Source organism: Sturnira hondurensis, unplaced genomic scaffold (assembly GCF_014824575.4).
Source record: "Sturnira hondurensis isolate 20B ecotype Veracruz unplaced genomic scaffold, ASM1482457v3 Scaffold0014384, whole genome shotgun sequence".
Lineage (NCBI taxonomy): Eukaryota > Metazoa > Chordata > Mammalia > Chiroptera > Phyllostomidae > Sturnira > Sturnira hondurensis.
In genome coordinates, this window is record NW_028087015.1 from 34,986,652 (window position 1) to 35,004,806 (window position 18,155).

The 18,155-nt window shown below is 46.5% G+C and overlaps 1 protein-coding gene across 5 annotated transcripts in view; it reads right to left on the reverse strand.

Annotated features, from left to right (window-relative positions):
* Positions 1-4,188: 4,188 nt before the first annotated feature.
* Positions 4,189-18,155, reverse strand: part of DROSHA (drosha ribonuclease III) — a 108,051-nt gene continuing 94,084 nt past the window's right edge. For 4 of the 5 annotated variants that reach the window (XM_037063113.1, XM_037063114.1, XM_037063116.1 and 1 more), the window contains 6 exons: positions 14,193-14,334; positions 12,696-12,778; positions 12,501-12,604; positions 9,801-9,893; positions 8,696-8,742; positions 5,048-5,178 (listed from right to left, as the gene is read on the reverse strand). In XM_037063113.1, the coding sequence (XP_036919008.1) occupies positions 5,048-5,178; positions 8,696-8,742; positions 9,801-9,893; positions 12,501-12,604; positions 12,696-12,778; positions 14,193-14,334 (600 nt within the window). Of the gene's footprint in view, positions 5,179-8,695; positions 8,743-9,800; positions 9,894-12,500; positions 12,605-12,695; positions 12,779-14,192; positions 14,335-18,155 lie in introns of all 5 variants that reach the window. The other variant, XM_037063112.1, reaches the window with a different exon arrangement.

Below are 18,155 nucleotides of genomic sequence, written 5' to 3' on the forward strand. Positions count from 1 at the left end.
TTTTGCCACCAGCCCCTTTAAGCAGAAATGAAATCTCAGAGAGTAAAATAACCCTCATTAGCACAGCACTACAGAGACACCTCAAGGGTCTGATTTGCTACCCCCCCCCCCTCCCGCCCCCGGACTGGCTTCTCTTCAGGCAGCTAAGCATCTGCAAGAAAATCCCTTCTCTTTATGTGGCTCCTTCAGCTGCATCATTTTGTGAAACAATTTTTAAGAGGTGAAACAAAATAAACCCCCACACTTTTATTTCTCTTATCTGAGATAGCTCTCGAAATTTCCAACTAATCTTTAATACAGTTAATTTCTCCCCACTTCCAAGCCTCAGCCATTAATTTTTTTTAAAGAGGGAGAGAGGGGAAAGACAGACCTCCCTCCCGTTACTCAGCAAGAGTGTGTGATTTGTGAGTTTCTAAAAATCCTCCCAGCCCTGCTTATTTTGACAAAGCTACTTAACACTTCAAGCAATGAACTACAGGGCATAAAAGTATAATCTGCAGAGAAAAACCTTAATCCTCTATAGTAACCTATTTGAATCTCCTCAAACACATTGCGGTGTGTAGGCCTGGAGAATTAAGTCAATTGTTTGATCAGAGAAGAAAGGCAATTAGGGCTCTCTCTTGATCTTTCTGGTTCAGTTCTAGTCAGGGGCAGCCACTGTTCCCCGCAGCTCCATTTGAGACCCCTATTATTTTAATAATAGAGGTGAGCTTTAGAATCACTGCAGTTAAGGGCCTTGCTGCATTTTCATTATGAGTTGTTTTATCTGAGAGTTTCCAATCGCCATGGGCTAGTATTCAGCCTACAAACAATTAGCTGGCCATTTGGGCGTTCCCCCCACCTTAAACTTCATTTAAAACTTCTTTCTTAACTTGACAAATATTCCAGCAGAAATGAAACTTTGAGAAGCAGCTATATGCATGACGGGACGGCCATGTTCCTTGACCACGGGCTTCTCGGTGGTGGGGGCGTCTCTGGGACTGCAAGGCGCAGCGCAAGGATGGAGAATCTAGCTGGGGTGGCCTTGTGAGAAAACCATGTTCTGTCCTTACTAGCTAAGGGCACCCCCCGAATTTCTGCACAGAAGCAGCAATCTACTTGGCGATGGCACATCAGAGCTGTGTTTCCGTCAAACAATATATGAAATTGAATAAAGGCCACATGTCCATTGCAAGGAGCGCTAGAATTGCTGCTGGAGATTATGGGGTCAAGTGACTAAAGCCCGTCCCAAGCCACCCACTGGTGGTGTCACGGATGACCAGGCCTCTCCTTGGGGTTCTGTGGCTATCTCACCCTTGAGAATGAAGCTCCTGAAGCTCATATCTGCTTGTCCGTTTATGGGGGCTCCCTACCAGGGAGGGGTCCTGTTCCAGCATCTTGTTCTGGACCAAATGCAAGTGCAGGTCAGAGACGGTACAGACGCTCTGGCCTCCAACGGGTCCTTCTCTTCACTGTAGCCTCCAAGTGCCTGCAAGAAGGGTTCTTGGAGCAAGCTGTTCTGCTTTGAGGTCGTTTAGCCTTGTGGAAGGATGGCAAGGAGCAGTCTGTTTTTAGTGATGGATGGTGCACGGAGAACCCGTGGTGCAAGGTGGATAAGTGACGGTCCTGCCGGCCAAGGGCTTGTGGTCTGGTGGGGGAAGATGGGTGAGTCGAGAGAGAGTAACAATACAGTGAATCAAATGTGATTGAGGAAGAAACCCAAGAATGTACATTTAACCAAAACTTCAGTCCAAAGAAGGGCTTCCTGTAGCCGAGGCCCCAGATATGAGTAAGAGATCATTAGTAAGCAGGTGGCCTATTTCAGGCTGCACAAATTCCTGGACTGAGAAAAAGTAGAATGTGCCTAAATAGCTACCGCCTGTTCTACAAGGAGGAGTGTGGGGGCCCACAGAAGGGGCAGGCGTCTGGTCAGGAGGGATCTTCATGCTGTGGCGAGGAGTTTGGGCTTTCTCCGACAGGCAAGGGGGAACCCATGAAATATTTTAAACAGGACAGTAACACGAAGAGATTGTTTGGAAAGAGAATGGGAACGTAGTTTCTACAGCTGCCTAACAAATGGCCACGAACGTAGCTACTTACGCAGCATCTCTTGCCAAATCGACAGATACAATGAGCCGTCGCAACCATCCCCCCAAATTTGAGAGCTGGTGCCCTTGAAATACACTGGTGAGGAGGAACTCCTCAAAAATACGTTTGCCACAAGTTTTGAACCTAAATTAGAGATTTCAGATCAAATACAGAGGATAAAGGGGAAAAGTACAGGACACCCCAAGAAAGCAATGCATCACTTCTGGCACATGGGAAACCTATGAAATGGCTGACTGGATTGTTCTAGAAAAGGGGGGCATGGAGAAATGTTCCAGACATGAAGAGACCTAAGAATCATAAAGCCCAAAAGGAAGGTATGGAGCATTACTCGGACAAACCAGCTGTCCATCTGAACAGACTGATTATTAGAAATTATTAAGGAGTTTCTGATCATTTTGTTGGGTGTCAGGATAGTGTGGTTAAAAGATAAAGTAGTATGTTTGACCCGAAAAAGGCCTTTTGTCCTGAGGAACAGAGTCAACAGCCAGGGGCCCTGACACCGTCCCCGCGGGAGGCTGGGCCCGCTGACTCCCGCCCTCCCCTCAGCCCCTTCCCATGGCACTTTCCGCACGTGGCTGTGAGGACCTTTCACTAACCAGGAAGCTCCTGGGGACTGGGCCTCCGTTCTTCGTGCATGCTCGGGATGTAACAGGTGCTACGAATACTAATAAACCTTAGAATGCCCTCAAAATCCCTAACTCCTGAGGAAGAATTTGCTTTAGTTCTTAAAGGGGTTCTAAACTAGGGGTTCTCAGCTAGGGGTGACACTGCCCCCAAGGGGCACCTGGCAATACGTGGAGGCCCTTTCAGTTGGCACAACCGGGGGAAGGGGTGTGGCTGGTTTCGGGGGTGGAGGCCAGGTGGGCAACTGAACATCCTACACACAGGACAGTCCCCCCGTCCCCAGAGAAGAAAGACTTGGCCCCGATGTCAACAGCACCGAGGGGAGACACCTTGCCCTTCTCCCGGTCCGGTCGGTTCTGCCTCCTGCGTGACTGTCCAACGTGTCCAGCTCCCCCATCCCAACGCCCTGACTGGGGCCCTCACCGCATCCCCACGGAGTAACGCACCAGGCTCCTGACTCATATTCCCCCCACCTAATCCCGTTCCTCCTTGGAAGGAAATGTCCTCCCCCATCTTACAAGATCCCTCCCGTCGGGCCTGCTCCCCGTCCCTCCCCTCCCAGTCTCATTCTGGGGCCCGCTGTCTACAGATGCACCGTCATTTAATGTCTCCCCAGGTATATGTTAAGTGACTTGGGAAGAACCCCCGTATCCAGTCCCCACGACCAACAGCGCTTAACACAGCTGCATAACGTAAGAGTTTACGCTCTCGTGGGCACCTGTCACGACCAGAAGTGGAAGGCGAGAGACTGGGTGGGGTGGAAACTGCAGCCGTGGTGGCCCGCTGCATTGTCACCAAGTTGGTGCCAGCTTCACAATCACCCTGTGTGACCAGCAGGGCTAATCTGCTCCGACGGTGTGTGTGTGTCAGGTCTCGGTGCAACATGGACTCTGGTGTCCTGTGGACTTCACTTCTCCTGGTTTCACAAGCCATGAACACGGAGAGAAAACCTTACAAGGGCCGAATAGTAAAGGCACGAATCACCAGAGTCCAGTAAACAGTCCTGAGCCAACATGTGGACGTTGGCAGTATCTGGGTGCACGAGCGAGAGCCGTGAAAGTGCTTTAAAAAACAGTTCAGAAATGTTCCTTGCCTTTTTGGTTTTGCTCAAAACATTCTCAAGAACACGATGAACCCAGCATCCTTTCCCTTCCAGCACTGCTGTCTGTGGGGGGTAGGGGGGGACCACTGTCCTAGCTTTCCTTACACGCAACTTCTTACATTTTCACAATTAACAAATTTAAAACCCCAGAGGTCTTCCCTCGCTCTTCCCTCTGGTGTGTGTGTATATGTGTGTGAGTGTGCATGCAAGTGTTCTGTTCACTGCTGTGGCCCGAGCCGAGAATACGCACTGCCTGAATGAAACATAGTAGGCACTCGCCATCATTTGCTAAAACAACAAACAAAAGCACATTAAAAGAAGTTTGCTTTTATTAGTAAGAAGGCGAACTAATAAAGTGACATTAGTTCACATTCAGTTTAAAGCAACGTTTTTTAAAGAGTGCTGCGACCTTTCAGGTAATGCTAGCTGTTGTTGGGGCCACTCGATTTCCATTGAGGGGGGGAAATCTCGGAGCCTCTTGCAGCTCCACAACCCCTCCCCCAACCAAACACACACACCAAATTTCAGGAGGTCCTGAGACTTCCCTGAAGTCCACCCTGAAATCCGCAAAGGGGCCCCTGGCCTCGGGGGCGGGGGAGAGCACCTGCTGTGAGGCGTCGTCTGGCTCGGAACCATGGGTTCACCCGACCTAATGGCCCAGAGACAGGATTCAAAGATGGCTCCCCCTGCCCTCGGTCAGCGAGACGCTGCAGGGGTCCCATCCACAAAGGACTCGCTGCTCAGGGAAGGTTACGTTCAACATCTACAGCTGAGGACTTGGTCAACATCCAGACGAAAGCTAAAACACCTAGTTAACAATCCAGAGATTGCAAAAAGTCCGTATGTTGGTAGACAGTGGTCCAAATACCTGGTACAGTGAATTTTTCACTTGTCAGCTGAAAAGTCTGGAGTAATAATCTCAGACAGAGATGGGAAAACAGGCTCTATTCCACATACAACAATCTTTTAAAAGTTTTATTGTTTTAAAGAAAAAATAAAAAGGAATATGCATATGCACTAAAGTTTCCCATTAAATAGAAATCAAATGCCCGGTAATAAAGACTATCCAGCTAAAAACAGAATATAAGATCAGTGAAACCACAAGAGCGAGCTGGCTCTGGGTTTACTTCGAAGGGCACACTTCATTCACCGTCTCAGGAAAACTGGGCGAGGTCTCGATGGGCGACGGTCACAGTCACTGAGCGAGTAAACACGCCACCACTTCCGCATCCTCTACTTCTTTATGTCTTCGGTCTCATCTGGCTCTTTCTCTTGATGTTCTCTTTCCCACCTCATTTCTTTTAACTCTTGTCTGTATTTTCGTTCAATGAACCGCTTCTGATGGGCCATCTGGGGAAAGTTATCTGACACGAGGAGACAGATTGCACACTTAATAAAGGACAGCCACTGATGCAAAGTGATGCAAACTAAACAGACACGCACGCAAACACACATTCACATGAAATACAGACAGCTGTATTTTGTAAGGCAAGAGGAAAAAAACATTGTACACTTTCTCCCCGTACTGCTTTATCATTCGGAAGCACGCTGGAAGTCTGGATCAGCACCCGATTCGAGGTTGTGACGCACGGTCTGACCTTGAGTGTCAAAGGCACCGAGACACACGGAAATGTTAAAACACAGACATGCAGCTTCAGAATGACTCCAGGGAGGCGTTTTAACACAGTTCTCTTAGCAAGAAGTGATTTTCAGGAAGACAGTGAAGGATATAGAAAAATGGGATTGTGTATTTTTGCAAAGCTGAAACCCAAACCGTCAAACAAATAATGATATTATCACACCGTTATTTACCAAGAATTAAAGTTTCTGAAAAGAGCACAGAAGGATGCGATGGACAGGAGGCCACGTGCTACGTCCCTATTTCGGCTCCCTCTGTTTTCAGAGTTTGCCGCGAGAAGCCCAGAGCTCTCGCAGCAGCAGCAAATCAAGAAAAGTCCTTGTGTTTGGCCAAAGGGAACACATCACTCAGTGGCATATTGAAGCTAGAGCTAGTTTGGTATCTGACCCTGCACAAGGTACCGAACACAGTAGAAACCCTGACTAAAGATTTCAAAATTTTACTATTCCTCTGTAGTTTACAACGTGGGCAGCCGTGGAGTAAGGCATCAGGTGTGGAATGAGAGGTAGTCATGTTACACTCTGAGTCGGCAAACACATACTTTGGCAACAAACATCACAACAGGCGGCCAGCACGGCTGAGAGCAATAAAAGTTCTCCGTTCACACGGGGAAAATGACGCGGTCCTGCCAAGCCGGTGGGTAAGGGACTGTTAGAGGCAAGAGGTACTGCTTCATATTTAAACACACGAAGCCTCAGAGACATGGGAGGACACAGCATGCCTGGGGAAAAGCAACTTTCTTTTTCATTAAGGTTGAAGTATCATAAAAGTGCATGTAATATACACTGTATTCCTAAGTCCCCCATTTTATACAGCATCCCCTCCTCACCCCAGATGAGAGAAGGGACAGGGACAGGGTGGGAGAGAAAGTATCTGACGGGCACGTGGTGAATGAGTAAGGTCTCGAATATCTGGGCGTCAGTGCCCGACTTGGAACAAAAGAGGAACATAACAGCACCTGTGTTTTAGAAATAAAATGGTAATAAACACCCACCCCCCAACATTACACTGATTCCTTTCATAGTGTATAAAACACAGGGTCCAAGAGGTAGTAACACATTGAACGCTGTAAGCAAAACAAACCCCGAGGAGCTGATGTGCAGCAAGTTTCCACAAATAAACCTTCACTTCCTCAGCAACTTCCATTGTAAAACCTGATCCACATTTTAAATCCCGCCACTCGGATCTAATCACTGATAAACTCTTAGAATCTATCCTTATATCGCTTTTCCTAGGGAGCCCAGTTACACTCCACACACACACACACACAGTAAATATGTACATGTATTACACAGACATACACACATGGAAAAGTAGGCTTACAGTTGTTTGTATGGAAAAATGATACAATAATAAATAATAATACAAGAATAAAGTCTGTGTTTCGCGTAACTATAAACTTACCTTGGCCCCACCCCGTATTATTCTAATGGCTGTAAAATATTAAAACATTTGAATAAAGGAAGGGTTGGTAAACTATCGTCCGCAGACCAAACACAGCCCTCCACCTGTTTCGGTCAACACGCTCTTCCTGGAACACGGGCACCTGCTCGCGCACACACCGTCCCCGCCTGTGCCACTCTCACGGCACGGCCTGCAGGGCCGGCTGCTCACTATCTGGGCCTTCACAGAAAACGTCTGCCCACACCTGGGACACACCAGAATTTACTTAAACACTTCCCCACTCTGAAACACCCAGTTTGACGTCTATATTTCTTTTTGGGCTATTATTAATTCAGTGGTCACAATGATCACGGCAGAATTACTTTCTTAGGTGTGACTCCTAGAAACAAAATCTCTGGCTCCAGGGGTGTGAATTTCGGGAAGGACCCCCCCCCCCACACGGCCAGGCTGCGCCCGGCTGGTGAAACAACTCCCTCGTGCCAGTGTGTGCGTGGGGTCGATCTCAGGAGAGGGCTCTCTCCAGGACTGTTTCACTACTGAAGGCAAACCAAAAAATCCTCTACAGATAACGTTTCACAGTCTTACAGTGGGAAATGGAATCTCACTTTTGTTTCAATATGTGATTGGGCATTTATATATAATAGGTGAAAAAGTTTCCCAACAGACTCAACTGAAAACACTCAGGGAGGAGGCCACGGACACAGGACACGGGCAACCCTGGCTTCTGCCCCCACTGACTCCTCCTGGCTCCGCCCACACCCAGGAAGCTACGGTTGGCTGATTTCCACGAGGCCCAGAGAATCCTGCCCTCCCTGGGATCCCTCCCGCGCTGAGAATCCCAGGCCTCTTCGCTTCCAGCTCCCCCCATTTCGCTCTCTCCCACATTTAGCTGCTACTTGAAGCATAATCGGATGGCTCTGTCATGTCTGCCCACAGGTTCTGCTGTGCAGCACAACAGATCTCAGAAGAAAAATTTCTTGCACATTTTAAACCTTCAATTTACAAAAAATTATGCAGTTCCCTACATGGTCAATCATGTAATTCAAGTTTCTTCAAGCTGGCCAGCCCACTCTTGGGACTCTCTCCCACAGAACTAAAAGCACCAATAGATAGACACTTACTGTTGACAGTGATAAAAAACCAGAAACAAAGTGTCCACCAATTACAAAAAAAAAAAGAAAAACCTGAATAAACTACAGCACATTCACGGCATGGACTTTAATGCAGCCATTAAGAAAAAAATGAATTGCCTGGCTGGTGTAGCTCAGTGGATTGAGCACAGGCCTGCAATGTAAAGGGTCACAGGTTCGATTCCCAGTCAGGACACATGCCTGGGTTGTGGGCCAAGTCTCCAGGAGGGACCATGCGAGAGGCAACCACACACTGATGTTGCTTGCTCTCTCTCCTTCCCTTCCCCTCTCTCTTAAAAAAAAATTAGATCTTAAAAAAAAATGAATGAATTGAAGTTACTATGACCTGCAAGGCATCCCATTTTAACAAAACAATGGTCAAAAATAAAGAAGAAAAAACCTCTGCATGTATAAGATTTCAAAAACATATGAAAGAAATACATTGGGTCGTTCACATGGGTTATCTGGGCTGAGAGTGAGACTCAATGCAAAAATAAACATCAAAAGGCACTCAGGGGCACTTTCAAAAAAAATTATAAGCCCTTTTGGTATGTATCTCACATTCTACCACACTCTTTGTGAAGACTAATTATGAAGAAAAAAGATCACATTTTATCAGTACTTACCATTTCTCTATTTTCCCATTTCCTTCCATAAAACACTCATTACATTATGAACATATAATTATAGAAAAAGAGATAGGCTCACATTTTTCAAGTGCATCCATTGCTGCTCCCATTTCCGCCTGCTGAATACTATTAAATAAAACACAGGTAAGGCACACCTTCATTCACAGAGTTTTTCAAAAACAAACGGTATGGCTACACAGTATTCCGGCTGATTTTCATGTCTGGTGCATAAACTTTCATCTGATTACTCCTCCTGTCACACACTGAACTGCACAGACAGGAATACGCACAAGGGCGTGCAGAATGTCATTTATTTGCACAAAGCCTGTTTAAGTTATTCGTTCCACATTTTTAATACTGCAACACAATGCCTTCCATTTATGTTACATTTGAAGTCTTTCCTACTTAAATTTGAACAGCTTCCATGTAAAGCTTGAACAGGCAAAGAGTAAAAAATATATGTATAGACAAACTTCTAATCATCTCTCAGTTTAACATATAGAGAGGGTTCAAAGAAAGGTGATAATACACATAATTCTTTTCACCTGCAGACACTGGCATTTCCACAAAGTGTGAATAGCACTAAGAGATCAAATGTCTAACGACTGAGTCACCCAGGATGGGCTTCTTACAAATGCTTGCAGTGCCCGGGCCGGTGTGCCTCAGTTGGCTGGAGCATCCCCTGACTGGTTCGATTCCCAGTCAGGGTACACACTGCAGGTTTGGTCCCCAGAGAGGGAACGTGCAAGAGGCAACAGATCGATGTTTCTGTCTCACATCGATGTTTCTCCCCTCTCTCTCTTCTTCCCTCCTCCTCTCTCTACAACCAATAAGCTCCCTGAGTGAGGAAATAAACACATAAACAACTAAATGCTTGCAGCAATGTCAGGTTCTCCACTGGGCAACTCAAACAGGGCAGACCTTACCTGTGTACCTGGCCATATGGTTTCTCAAGGCAGCCAAAGCCCATTAGGCAGTGGTATCCCCACTACCCAAGGCGGATTCTCAAGTTTGGGGCTGGGCACAGTGCGGCCGTTAATCCTTGGGATTCATGTTATTACCTCCGAACATTCTGTACCCCAATTCAAAAAAGACAGACTGCAGACTTTCAAAATACCGAGTAGGGATTTCACAGCTACACAGGATGTCCCCCTGAAGAAAGTAAAAGGATGCTCTTCCCATACCTGGGTCCTTTCCCACAGCCTATTCTCTCCCCCTTGAAGTAAACAGCCACAGTGTAGGTTCGAGCGTGGGACGGCCCCACCGTTTGCAGAGTCCTGAAGGGAAAGGAAAGAAGACTAATTATGGCACAGTGCTATTTAATTGTTATTGCTAATATGTAACGCCAAGAAACTCCACATACGTACTGCTTAGAAAGAGGAAGGTAAGAGTAAGAAGAAAATTAAAGGAGTGAGTTTTATATTTGATAAACCTCACAAATACAGAGAGCTTTTGAAATAGGAGATTTTAAAAATTCAACACACAATTTATATGTATTTTTCCCAAAGTATATATACTATAAATTATAAATAGTATCTGAAGGCTAACAGTAAAGTGTAAAATATTTTTAAGCAATTTCAAAGCATTCACATGGCAAGTATCATAAAATGCACAAACGTTCATCACTGAAAACTTAACCATCTCAGTCTGTTCATTGTTTTTCAGTGCTAATCACAGCAAAACACAATACATATCTGGGTAATGCCCCCCAAGCCACACCTGAATGGTTTTACACCCTTTATGGATTCTTTCTGATGTCTGTGATCCTATCTCAAAGATCAGAAAATGCATTTAATTTCTGAGACAGCTGAGATCCTTCCTAGGCACGCATACTATCGCGGACACCGCACAACTGCGGAAAAGCAACACTCCAGGTGCTCCGGGTTCTAACGACAAGGTGCAGATCTCAAACGCGGGGAACTGATAACTTTGTGGAAAAGGGAAATTAAAAGTCGCCAACGAGATAATGGAAGGAACATGGCAATCCTGAAAAACTATGTAAAACAGACCCTTCATCTTGATGACAAGAGAACAAGCCCATCTGCACTTTCGTTTGGGGACTGATGAGGGGGGCCGTCATTCCCTCTGGGCTGGCGCGGTCCCCGGGATTAAGGCGCGGAGCTTCAGTAAGGTGGCACTCACCACAGTGCCCGTGCCTCACCACGAGGGCTGTATTGCACCCATTTTATTTACTGAACCTTAACTATCACCTTGATGAGGAAATGCTTTGAGCCTTTCATGTAATGCAGGGATATTCATTGTACCTATTAGGCACATATTAAGGTACTATTTCTAAATATTTGAAGTTTCTCCCCCATAATGGAAACATTGTTCAGCAGCGACAGCTTCTTGGGACAATTTAGATTGTTGTGCACTGATACAAATTTCTCTGGGCCTCGGTTTTCCTTTTGGTGAAAAACCCTGTGGACCGTGTGGCAGCTACTAAACCAAAACAGACAAAAGGATTTAAAACCCCCTGCCGCCGCTGTGGGCTTCTCCTGGAGCGTCTGAAGTCGGAGAAAGGCCCCGGAGGGGCGTGCAGGACATGGGCACGAACAGGCAGGCCTGCACCCTGCACGTCCGACCAGGGGCCCGCCGGTGTTGACACTGGACTTTCAACATCCTCAGACATGCACATCCAGACAGTGCCTTGGGAGGCGGCCCACCTATTTTGACAATTCTTCCTTTTTGTAATTCCTCTTTGAAACTACCGTCTGAATGAACCTACGAGCGCCTCCATATAATTACTCCACTTCAGAGTCCAACCTCCTGTTTTCATCACAGCTGGTGTAATGTGTGGAGTGACCCGCATGCCTTTTGAATTTCTGGCTACCGCTCGAAGAATAAAGATTTGTCACGAAAGATATTCAAAAGTACTTGGCAGCTTTTGATATATGTTCTAAGGGGGGAAAGTTCCAAATATTTAACACAGCAGCAGTGAGGAGTCGCCCCACTTCTTACGGTGGCCGCCCGCAAAGGCGTGTCTGTCAAGCAGCAGAGAGAGGCCTGTGGGGCTTCAAAGAGGCGGGAAGAGGCACCCGAGTCCGGCTACAAACTAAGCAGACACAATCTTCCAAACCGGAGGCATAGCACAGGTTACAAGAAATAACAACACAGAAGTGTGTACAGCCGGACTGGCTTGGCTCAGTGGGCTGCGCATCTCCCCGAAGAGCAAAAGGCTGCCGGTTCCATTCCCAGCCAGGGTCCCCGGTTGGGGGTATGTGAGAGGCAACTGATCGCTGTTTCTCTCTTACATCAATCTGTCTCTTTCTCTCTTTCTCCCTCATCCCCTCTCTGAAAATAAATGAAATATTTTTTTTAAATGTATATATAGCCCTGGCTGGTTTAGCTCAGTGGATTGAGCTTGGGCCTTCGAACTAAGAGATACCAGTTCGATTCCCAGTCAGGGCACATGCCTAGGTTGCAGTTCCCAGCAGGGGACACATGAGAGGCAACCATACATTGGTATTTCTCTCCCTCTCTCCTTCCCTTCCCCTCTAAAGATAAATAAATAAAATCTTTTAAAATTTTTTTAAAAATTAAAAATAAATAAAATAAAAATAAAAAATGTATATAAAACTATTTCATCTGAACTGTTCTTATCTTGGTCTCCTAATCCGAGCATGTCTTCCTCACAGGGAGGAGTTGAAACGGCATTTTAGAGATGGGAAAAGCTTAGATAATCAAAGGTGACCTGTCTACTTAGAGCAAAGGGACTGAGAGGCTGAAGGCGCTCAGTGTTGGGCGGAGTCAGGGTTACGAGGTCTCAATCCCAAACCCTGGCCCAGCTCACCCCCCCACCCAAGGGATTCGTCTGCCCTCCAGGCAACCAGAGAGCGACTCTCAGCCCCCGGCTCCCATGGCTGAGGGCAGTGTATACTCACTTGTACAGAGGGATGTCCGGCTCTTTCCCTTCCGTCCTCAGTGTCAGGCAACACTGCTGAAGCTGGGATTTGGGGTCATTCCAATCCTGATTCAAAATGAACTCCTGTAGCAAGTCCCCCAAAAGCATTTAGTAATAGGTCTGAGATCACCAGGCATAAAGCATACAACCAATTTAAATTTTTACAGGAGCTTACTTTTAATCGTGGAAAGAAACAAACATTCATGAAGGTATGAACATATTCCAAATCCTTGTCAATGTACAGTGCTGCAATAAACGCTGGAAAAGAAAACATTTAAAAATTAACCACAACGCACTGCCATTTACCAGAAAGAATAAGACCTAGTAGACGGTTAAGAAACATTCTAGGGAGGCTTTCAACTTCCAGGCCGTCTGCATGTTTTAGCATCACCACGGCACCTTTCTTTCAGCAAGAACTACTCTTCACCACCACTATCAGAAGCAGCAATACAGATGTGTGATTAAGATGCAAAGTCACGGAGCACAAAGACCACATTCCGTTTGGCGAAGTCAGTGGAAATGGCAGACGAAATGTTCTCATACAGCAGGGGAAGAACGGTATCTGGGAACACAACCACGTTAAGATCAAGGAAGTGAAAACAAAACGTGAAGATCAGACACGAGGCCACAGTGAGCACATCCCGGGGCCTGCCACCCCAACCTCGAGGTCACCACGAACAAGGGCCTGCGTTACATTTCATGCAGAGAAACGAGACAATTCACAGATCCGATCTGCCCAAACACAGACAATACAATAATACTGGGCTTGATGATGATAACAACATATCTAACTTTCCATTAATGAATGATGAACTCAAAGACAACTGCATTAAAACGTACCATAACCACGTAAACAAATGGTGACTTTTTAAAAGAAGAAATAAAAACACCTTTCATTGAACTGAAAAAAAATGCCACTAAGAATGATCACTAAACTTAATTTTTAAATGATTTTAATCTTGAAGTTACTTTAATTGACAAAGAAGTTTTTTTACGTTCTAGTCAGAATGCCTTTGCATTTTGTAAATGAGCTGCTTTTGAATGGTACACCTTAATATCTGTGTATGACTCCAGTGGTCAAAAATACTCTAACGTTAAAAAGTTCCAAGGCCAAGTGTATGGTTCAATTATTATAAGGCAGTATCAAACACAATAAAATTACGTGTGTAACCCTTTACTTAGGATTATTTGTAATGCAAACAGACCACATCAGAAAGTGTGAAAGATGATGTTTGTCCAAAGGGCTTCAAGCTCATTCAAAACAATGGTTGATAGTTTAAGGATTTAGTGAGTGAATCATCCTTCTTTCTTCTCCGCCCCCCTATTAAGGCTGCGGGGGGCAAAATGAGCTATGACTCACTGTCACCAAACCCTCACACTCTGCTACAGGTACGAAGGGGCGGAAGGGCTGGGCGTTGGGATGGAGGGGTGTGGCGGGGCTGGCCCCACTGAATGCAGACTGCACGTGCAATGCATTATTCACACGTCTCAATTCCACATTAGTTTCCTTCACATAAGCTTTGCAGGAAAGCATAAATACAAATTAAAATAGAAAAGTGTTTTCTTTAATTAGAACACAGTAATAATGAGAAAAGAAGGATAAATGCCGGTCCCTTTGAGTTAAAGTCTGAATGTGCTGGTTAGGAGAAAAGCTTCATGCCGCAGGACTCACATTCCAAAAGGTCTGCCAGCGTCTTGGTGCGGAGGGCCACGGGCCTCTTGGTCTTGTCGTTGGTGATGGCGTACTCCTGCATGCCCAGCTCCTCTGCGACCTTGGCCTGAGTTCTGTTATTCACCAGAGAGCTTCGCAACAACTGGCCAAAAGGAACCAAGATACGTTTAGATACCATTTCGCATTTGCCACCTCTCTTGCTCCTGGCGTTGGGACCAGCCAGCCCGAGGCCAGCTCACGGACCAGAACACCAGGGGAAGTGATCACGTACGCCCTCAACCACTAACCCCAGGTGGCAGTGACCAACTCCATGTGCTTCCAGCTTTGCTTCGATACATCACTCTGCTCCTGGATTTTACCTAACTGACATTTAAATTGACCACTTAGTTGTTACTTGTAATGACCATCGGTACTATTTTAAAGGTCATAGCTCCCATTAACTTTAGTGTTATCAAACGAAGGAGCATTAAAATTTTTAAAATCAGCTTCGCTGAAGTGTAACTTATATACAATAAAGTGCACTCATTTAGGTACAGTTACATGAGTTCTGACAACGTTCGCTTCCTGCATCCCACACCAGTTCCCTGCCGCCCGTGGCAGTCCCCTAACACAATCCTTCCCCCACGCGGCACACTCGATCTGCCTTCATCGCTGCACATTTGTGTTAGAAAAGCATCTTGTGAAGGTCTAAAGTCAGCTTCAAGTTTCACAGCAGTAACGCTAATTTTGATGTTGTAAGATTTGGGGAAGTGATGTTTTAGCAAGTATTACCTAAAATAGTTATATCATTTGGCGCATTTTCTAGTTTTATTATTGTAAAGATTTCTACTACATATCCTGAGTTACAGTTTTTCAAACCGAAATGCTTTATCATTAATCAAGTTAAAGTGTAATTTTCATATTTAAAATTCAGAAATTTGAAACAAAAATTTCTCCTAGGGATTTCAGTTAGGTAGAAGTCCTCCAAGAACTAACCAAGTAGCAACACTAAGCAGTGCAGGAAAGCAGCACCCCATCCACGGAAGAGGCGCCCCAGAATGTGCCTGGCTGAGGAATTTAACACTGGCTAACTATGGGACTAGAGGAAGTGGGGAGGGAGGCGTGCGGCGGGAGGGGCAGACACGGAGATGGAAACTTGCCGAACAGGAGCTGAAAATACCTGCCCCCAACTCTAAGATGTGGGGGAACGATGTAGCAACAGTTCAGACTTTTCCTATGACAGACAGAACAGATGCCCAGTCCATCACAGTCCCTCACTGCGGAGGGCTGTCCACGACGCCAAGGCCAAGGCGCAGGCAGCAGCTGCGTGGGGGCTGGTCCCCTCCCTCTGCCCTTCCACGTCCCACTTTGTTCATTAGATGCAAGTTTTATGCTCGCTGGCTCCACAGTGTCAATGAAGCTTATGAAAATCAAGATTTATTCTCGATGCTTGAGATTACATCCTTGACAACAGATAAATAAGAAACAATATGTTCTTAATTTGTCTGACAATGATTCATGACGCAGAATTACAACTTGATCTTCATAAGCCATACTTGCTGTTGAGTACAGACCATTATTCTTTGCTTGTCACTGTTCCCTTCCTCCTCCGATTTCCCCCAACTCTATCTTTTCTTCAATATAGTGTTTCATTAAAATTAATGTCCACAGAGAAGCTCAAAATTAAAAAGGCCTAGCATATAACCTTAATAGAAGACCCCAACCAAAAGGGAGCCCACCGGCCTATTACCTTGTAAATTACAGAATAATTGAGCTGGAATGGAGAGACGTTTTTCGGTTTGCATTTTTAATGAGAGGGGCGGGGTTCCAGCAGAGGCCACGAGGGAACAGGAGGGCTATTCTGAGAAAGTTAGGTTCTCTCTCAATATGTGCTTTGGGTGAGAGGAGAAAACTCCACTTCGGGCTGCGTGTGTGGAGCTTTCCTGCCACAGAATCAACAAATCAGAGGCACACACAAGCACACACAAGCACACACAAGCACACACAAACCGGAGTGTGCCACTGGCCACCGGCCCGGCTGCCGCCTTCCAGTTGTAAACCTAACCCTTGAAGATGACAGTATCAGGACACGGGGCCTTTGGGGCGTGGCTAGGTCATGAGGGTACAGCCTCACAAATGGGATCCCTGACCTAATGAAGAGGCCCCAACCCCAGCAGGCGTGGCTCAGTTGGTTGGAACATTGTCCTGAAGACCAGAAGGGCTCACGTTTACTCCCGGGTCAGGGCACATGCCCAGGTTACAGGTTCGATCCCCCATTGGGGCACGTACAAGAAGGCAATCAATGTGTCTCAAATTTCTCTCTTTCTCTCTCAGAAATGAAAAAAATCTGCTCAGGTGAGGATTTAAAAAAAGAAGAAGAAGCCCCAGAAAGATCTCTAGCCCCTTTCACCATATTAGGGTACAGTGAAAAGTCTGCACTCGAAAGAGGACCCTCGCCTGACTGGCGCTGGGACCTTGGACTTCCAGCCTCCAGAACTATGACAACAAACTGCTGTCCATAAGCCGCCCCGTGGGTGGTGCTGTGTCACAGCAGCCTGAAGGGACCGAAGCAGAGGGTGAGGGTTTTCCAGGGAGAAGGCACAGCTCCAGCAAAAGCAGGGGACTATGTACGACACAGCCAGTGACTGCTCAGTGGAGGTGGAGGAGAGACTGGAGCCGAGCAGAGAAGAGTGGACACAGGTGGGGCTGGCCAGCCTCCGGGCTGGGCGGAGAGGGTCTTGCAGGTAAGGCGGGGGCGGAATCCCAAAAGGTGCCGAAAGGGCGCAATGGCAAAGCGGCTTCCGATTTCAGAGAGATCATTTTGGTGGATGAATTCAAATGGAGCAAGACATGCAGTTGGAAAGCCTGCAGATGTTGACGCTATAAACACCTGCCTTTTATCTTTCAGTAGAAGCCTAGAAAACAAACATTAAGCACCCAACTGGGCATGAGATAGTTATTAGACTGTTTTGCAAACACTGGCTCATGTTAGTTACGTAGTGCAGAGCTGAAGACTGGGCGCCGAGCTGCCTGGGTTCACACTGTGGCCCCGCTTCCTGGCTGAGTGACCCCGCAGAAGTTACTGAATCTCTCGGAGTATCAGCCTCTGCAGGTGTAAAACAGGGAAAGGAGCCTCCACTACACAGGGGATGGTAAAAATCAGAGTGGACGAACATGCCATCAAAGTATAGTGACCAGCACGTGAGAAACACACCGGTGATGTCCGCTGCCCTCGTTGACCGCAGTGGCATCGTCACCAGGACACGCTTCCTCTTCGGTTACAGAAGAAAAGCCACAGGAAGTGCTAGGAATCCCTCCGAATGTGTCTTCAATGCAAAATGCCCCTCACTGTCTTCAGAGCTCTCCATTCTTACCCAAGGCCAGGCTGCCTTTCCTTTTAACAGCGCCCGCCCCCTCACCCCACCAAATTCATTTGAAATCACCAGAGCAAGTGAGGAAAGCCGTAGGTGGGCTCCTCTGTAAAGCTGAGGAAAAAACTGCCCGGTCCCAGACACCATGGCGGGGACCCAGATAAATATCGCAAATCTCAAACTCTGTTTTTGAGAATTCGGATGTTTTTTATTATCTCAGCGCAGCAGTCTCATAATTAGTTTAAACTTAAATTTTAATGAGGAAAAGGTTTATTGGTTTAAAACAAACTCCAAACCATCTTGGCATTCTTCCTTCAACCACCCTCTCCATTCTCGACTCTCAAGAGCAGACCACAGCAGACCACAGCAGCGGGGCACGCGCTACCAGAGGGGGCCCCCTAGTGTGGCTCGAGTACACTGTGACGACTGCTTGGAGGACTTGAAGTTCAGAGCACGGGGTGCGGGCCGAATATATTATTAAAAGCGACAGTGATGTGCCACACAGATCTATTATACCAAGACTGGTAGCCAGATGGTCTCCATTCCCCGTGATAACTAGAGAAAAGGCACACAAACGCTAGCAAGCAGAATGCAAAAGCCAAATTATCCCAGT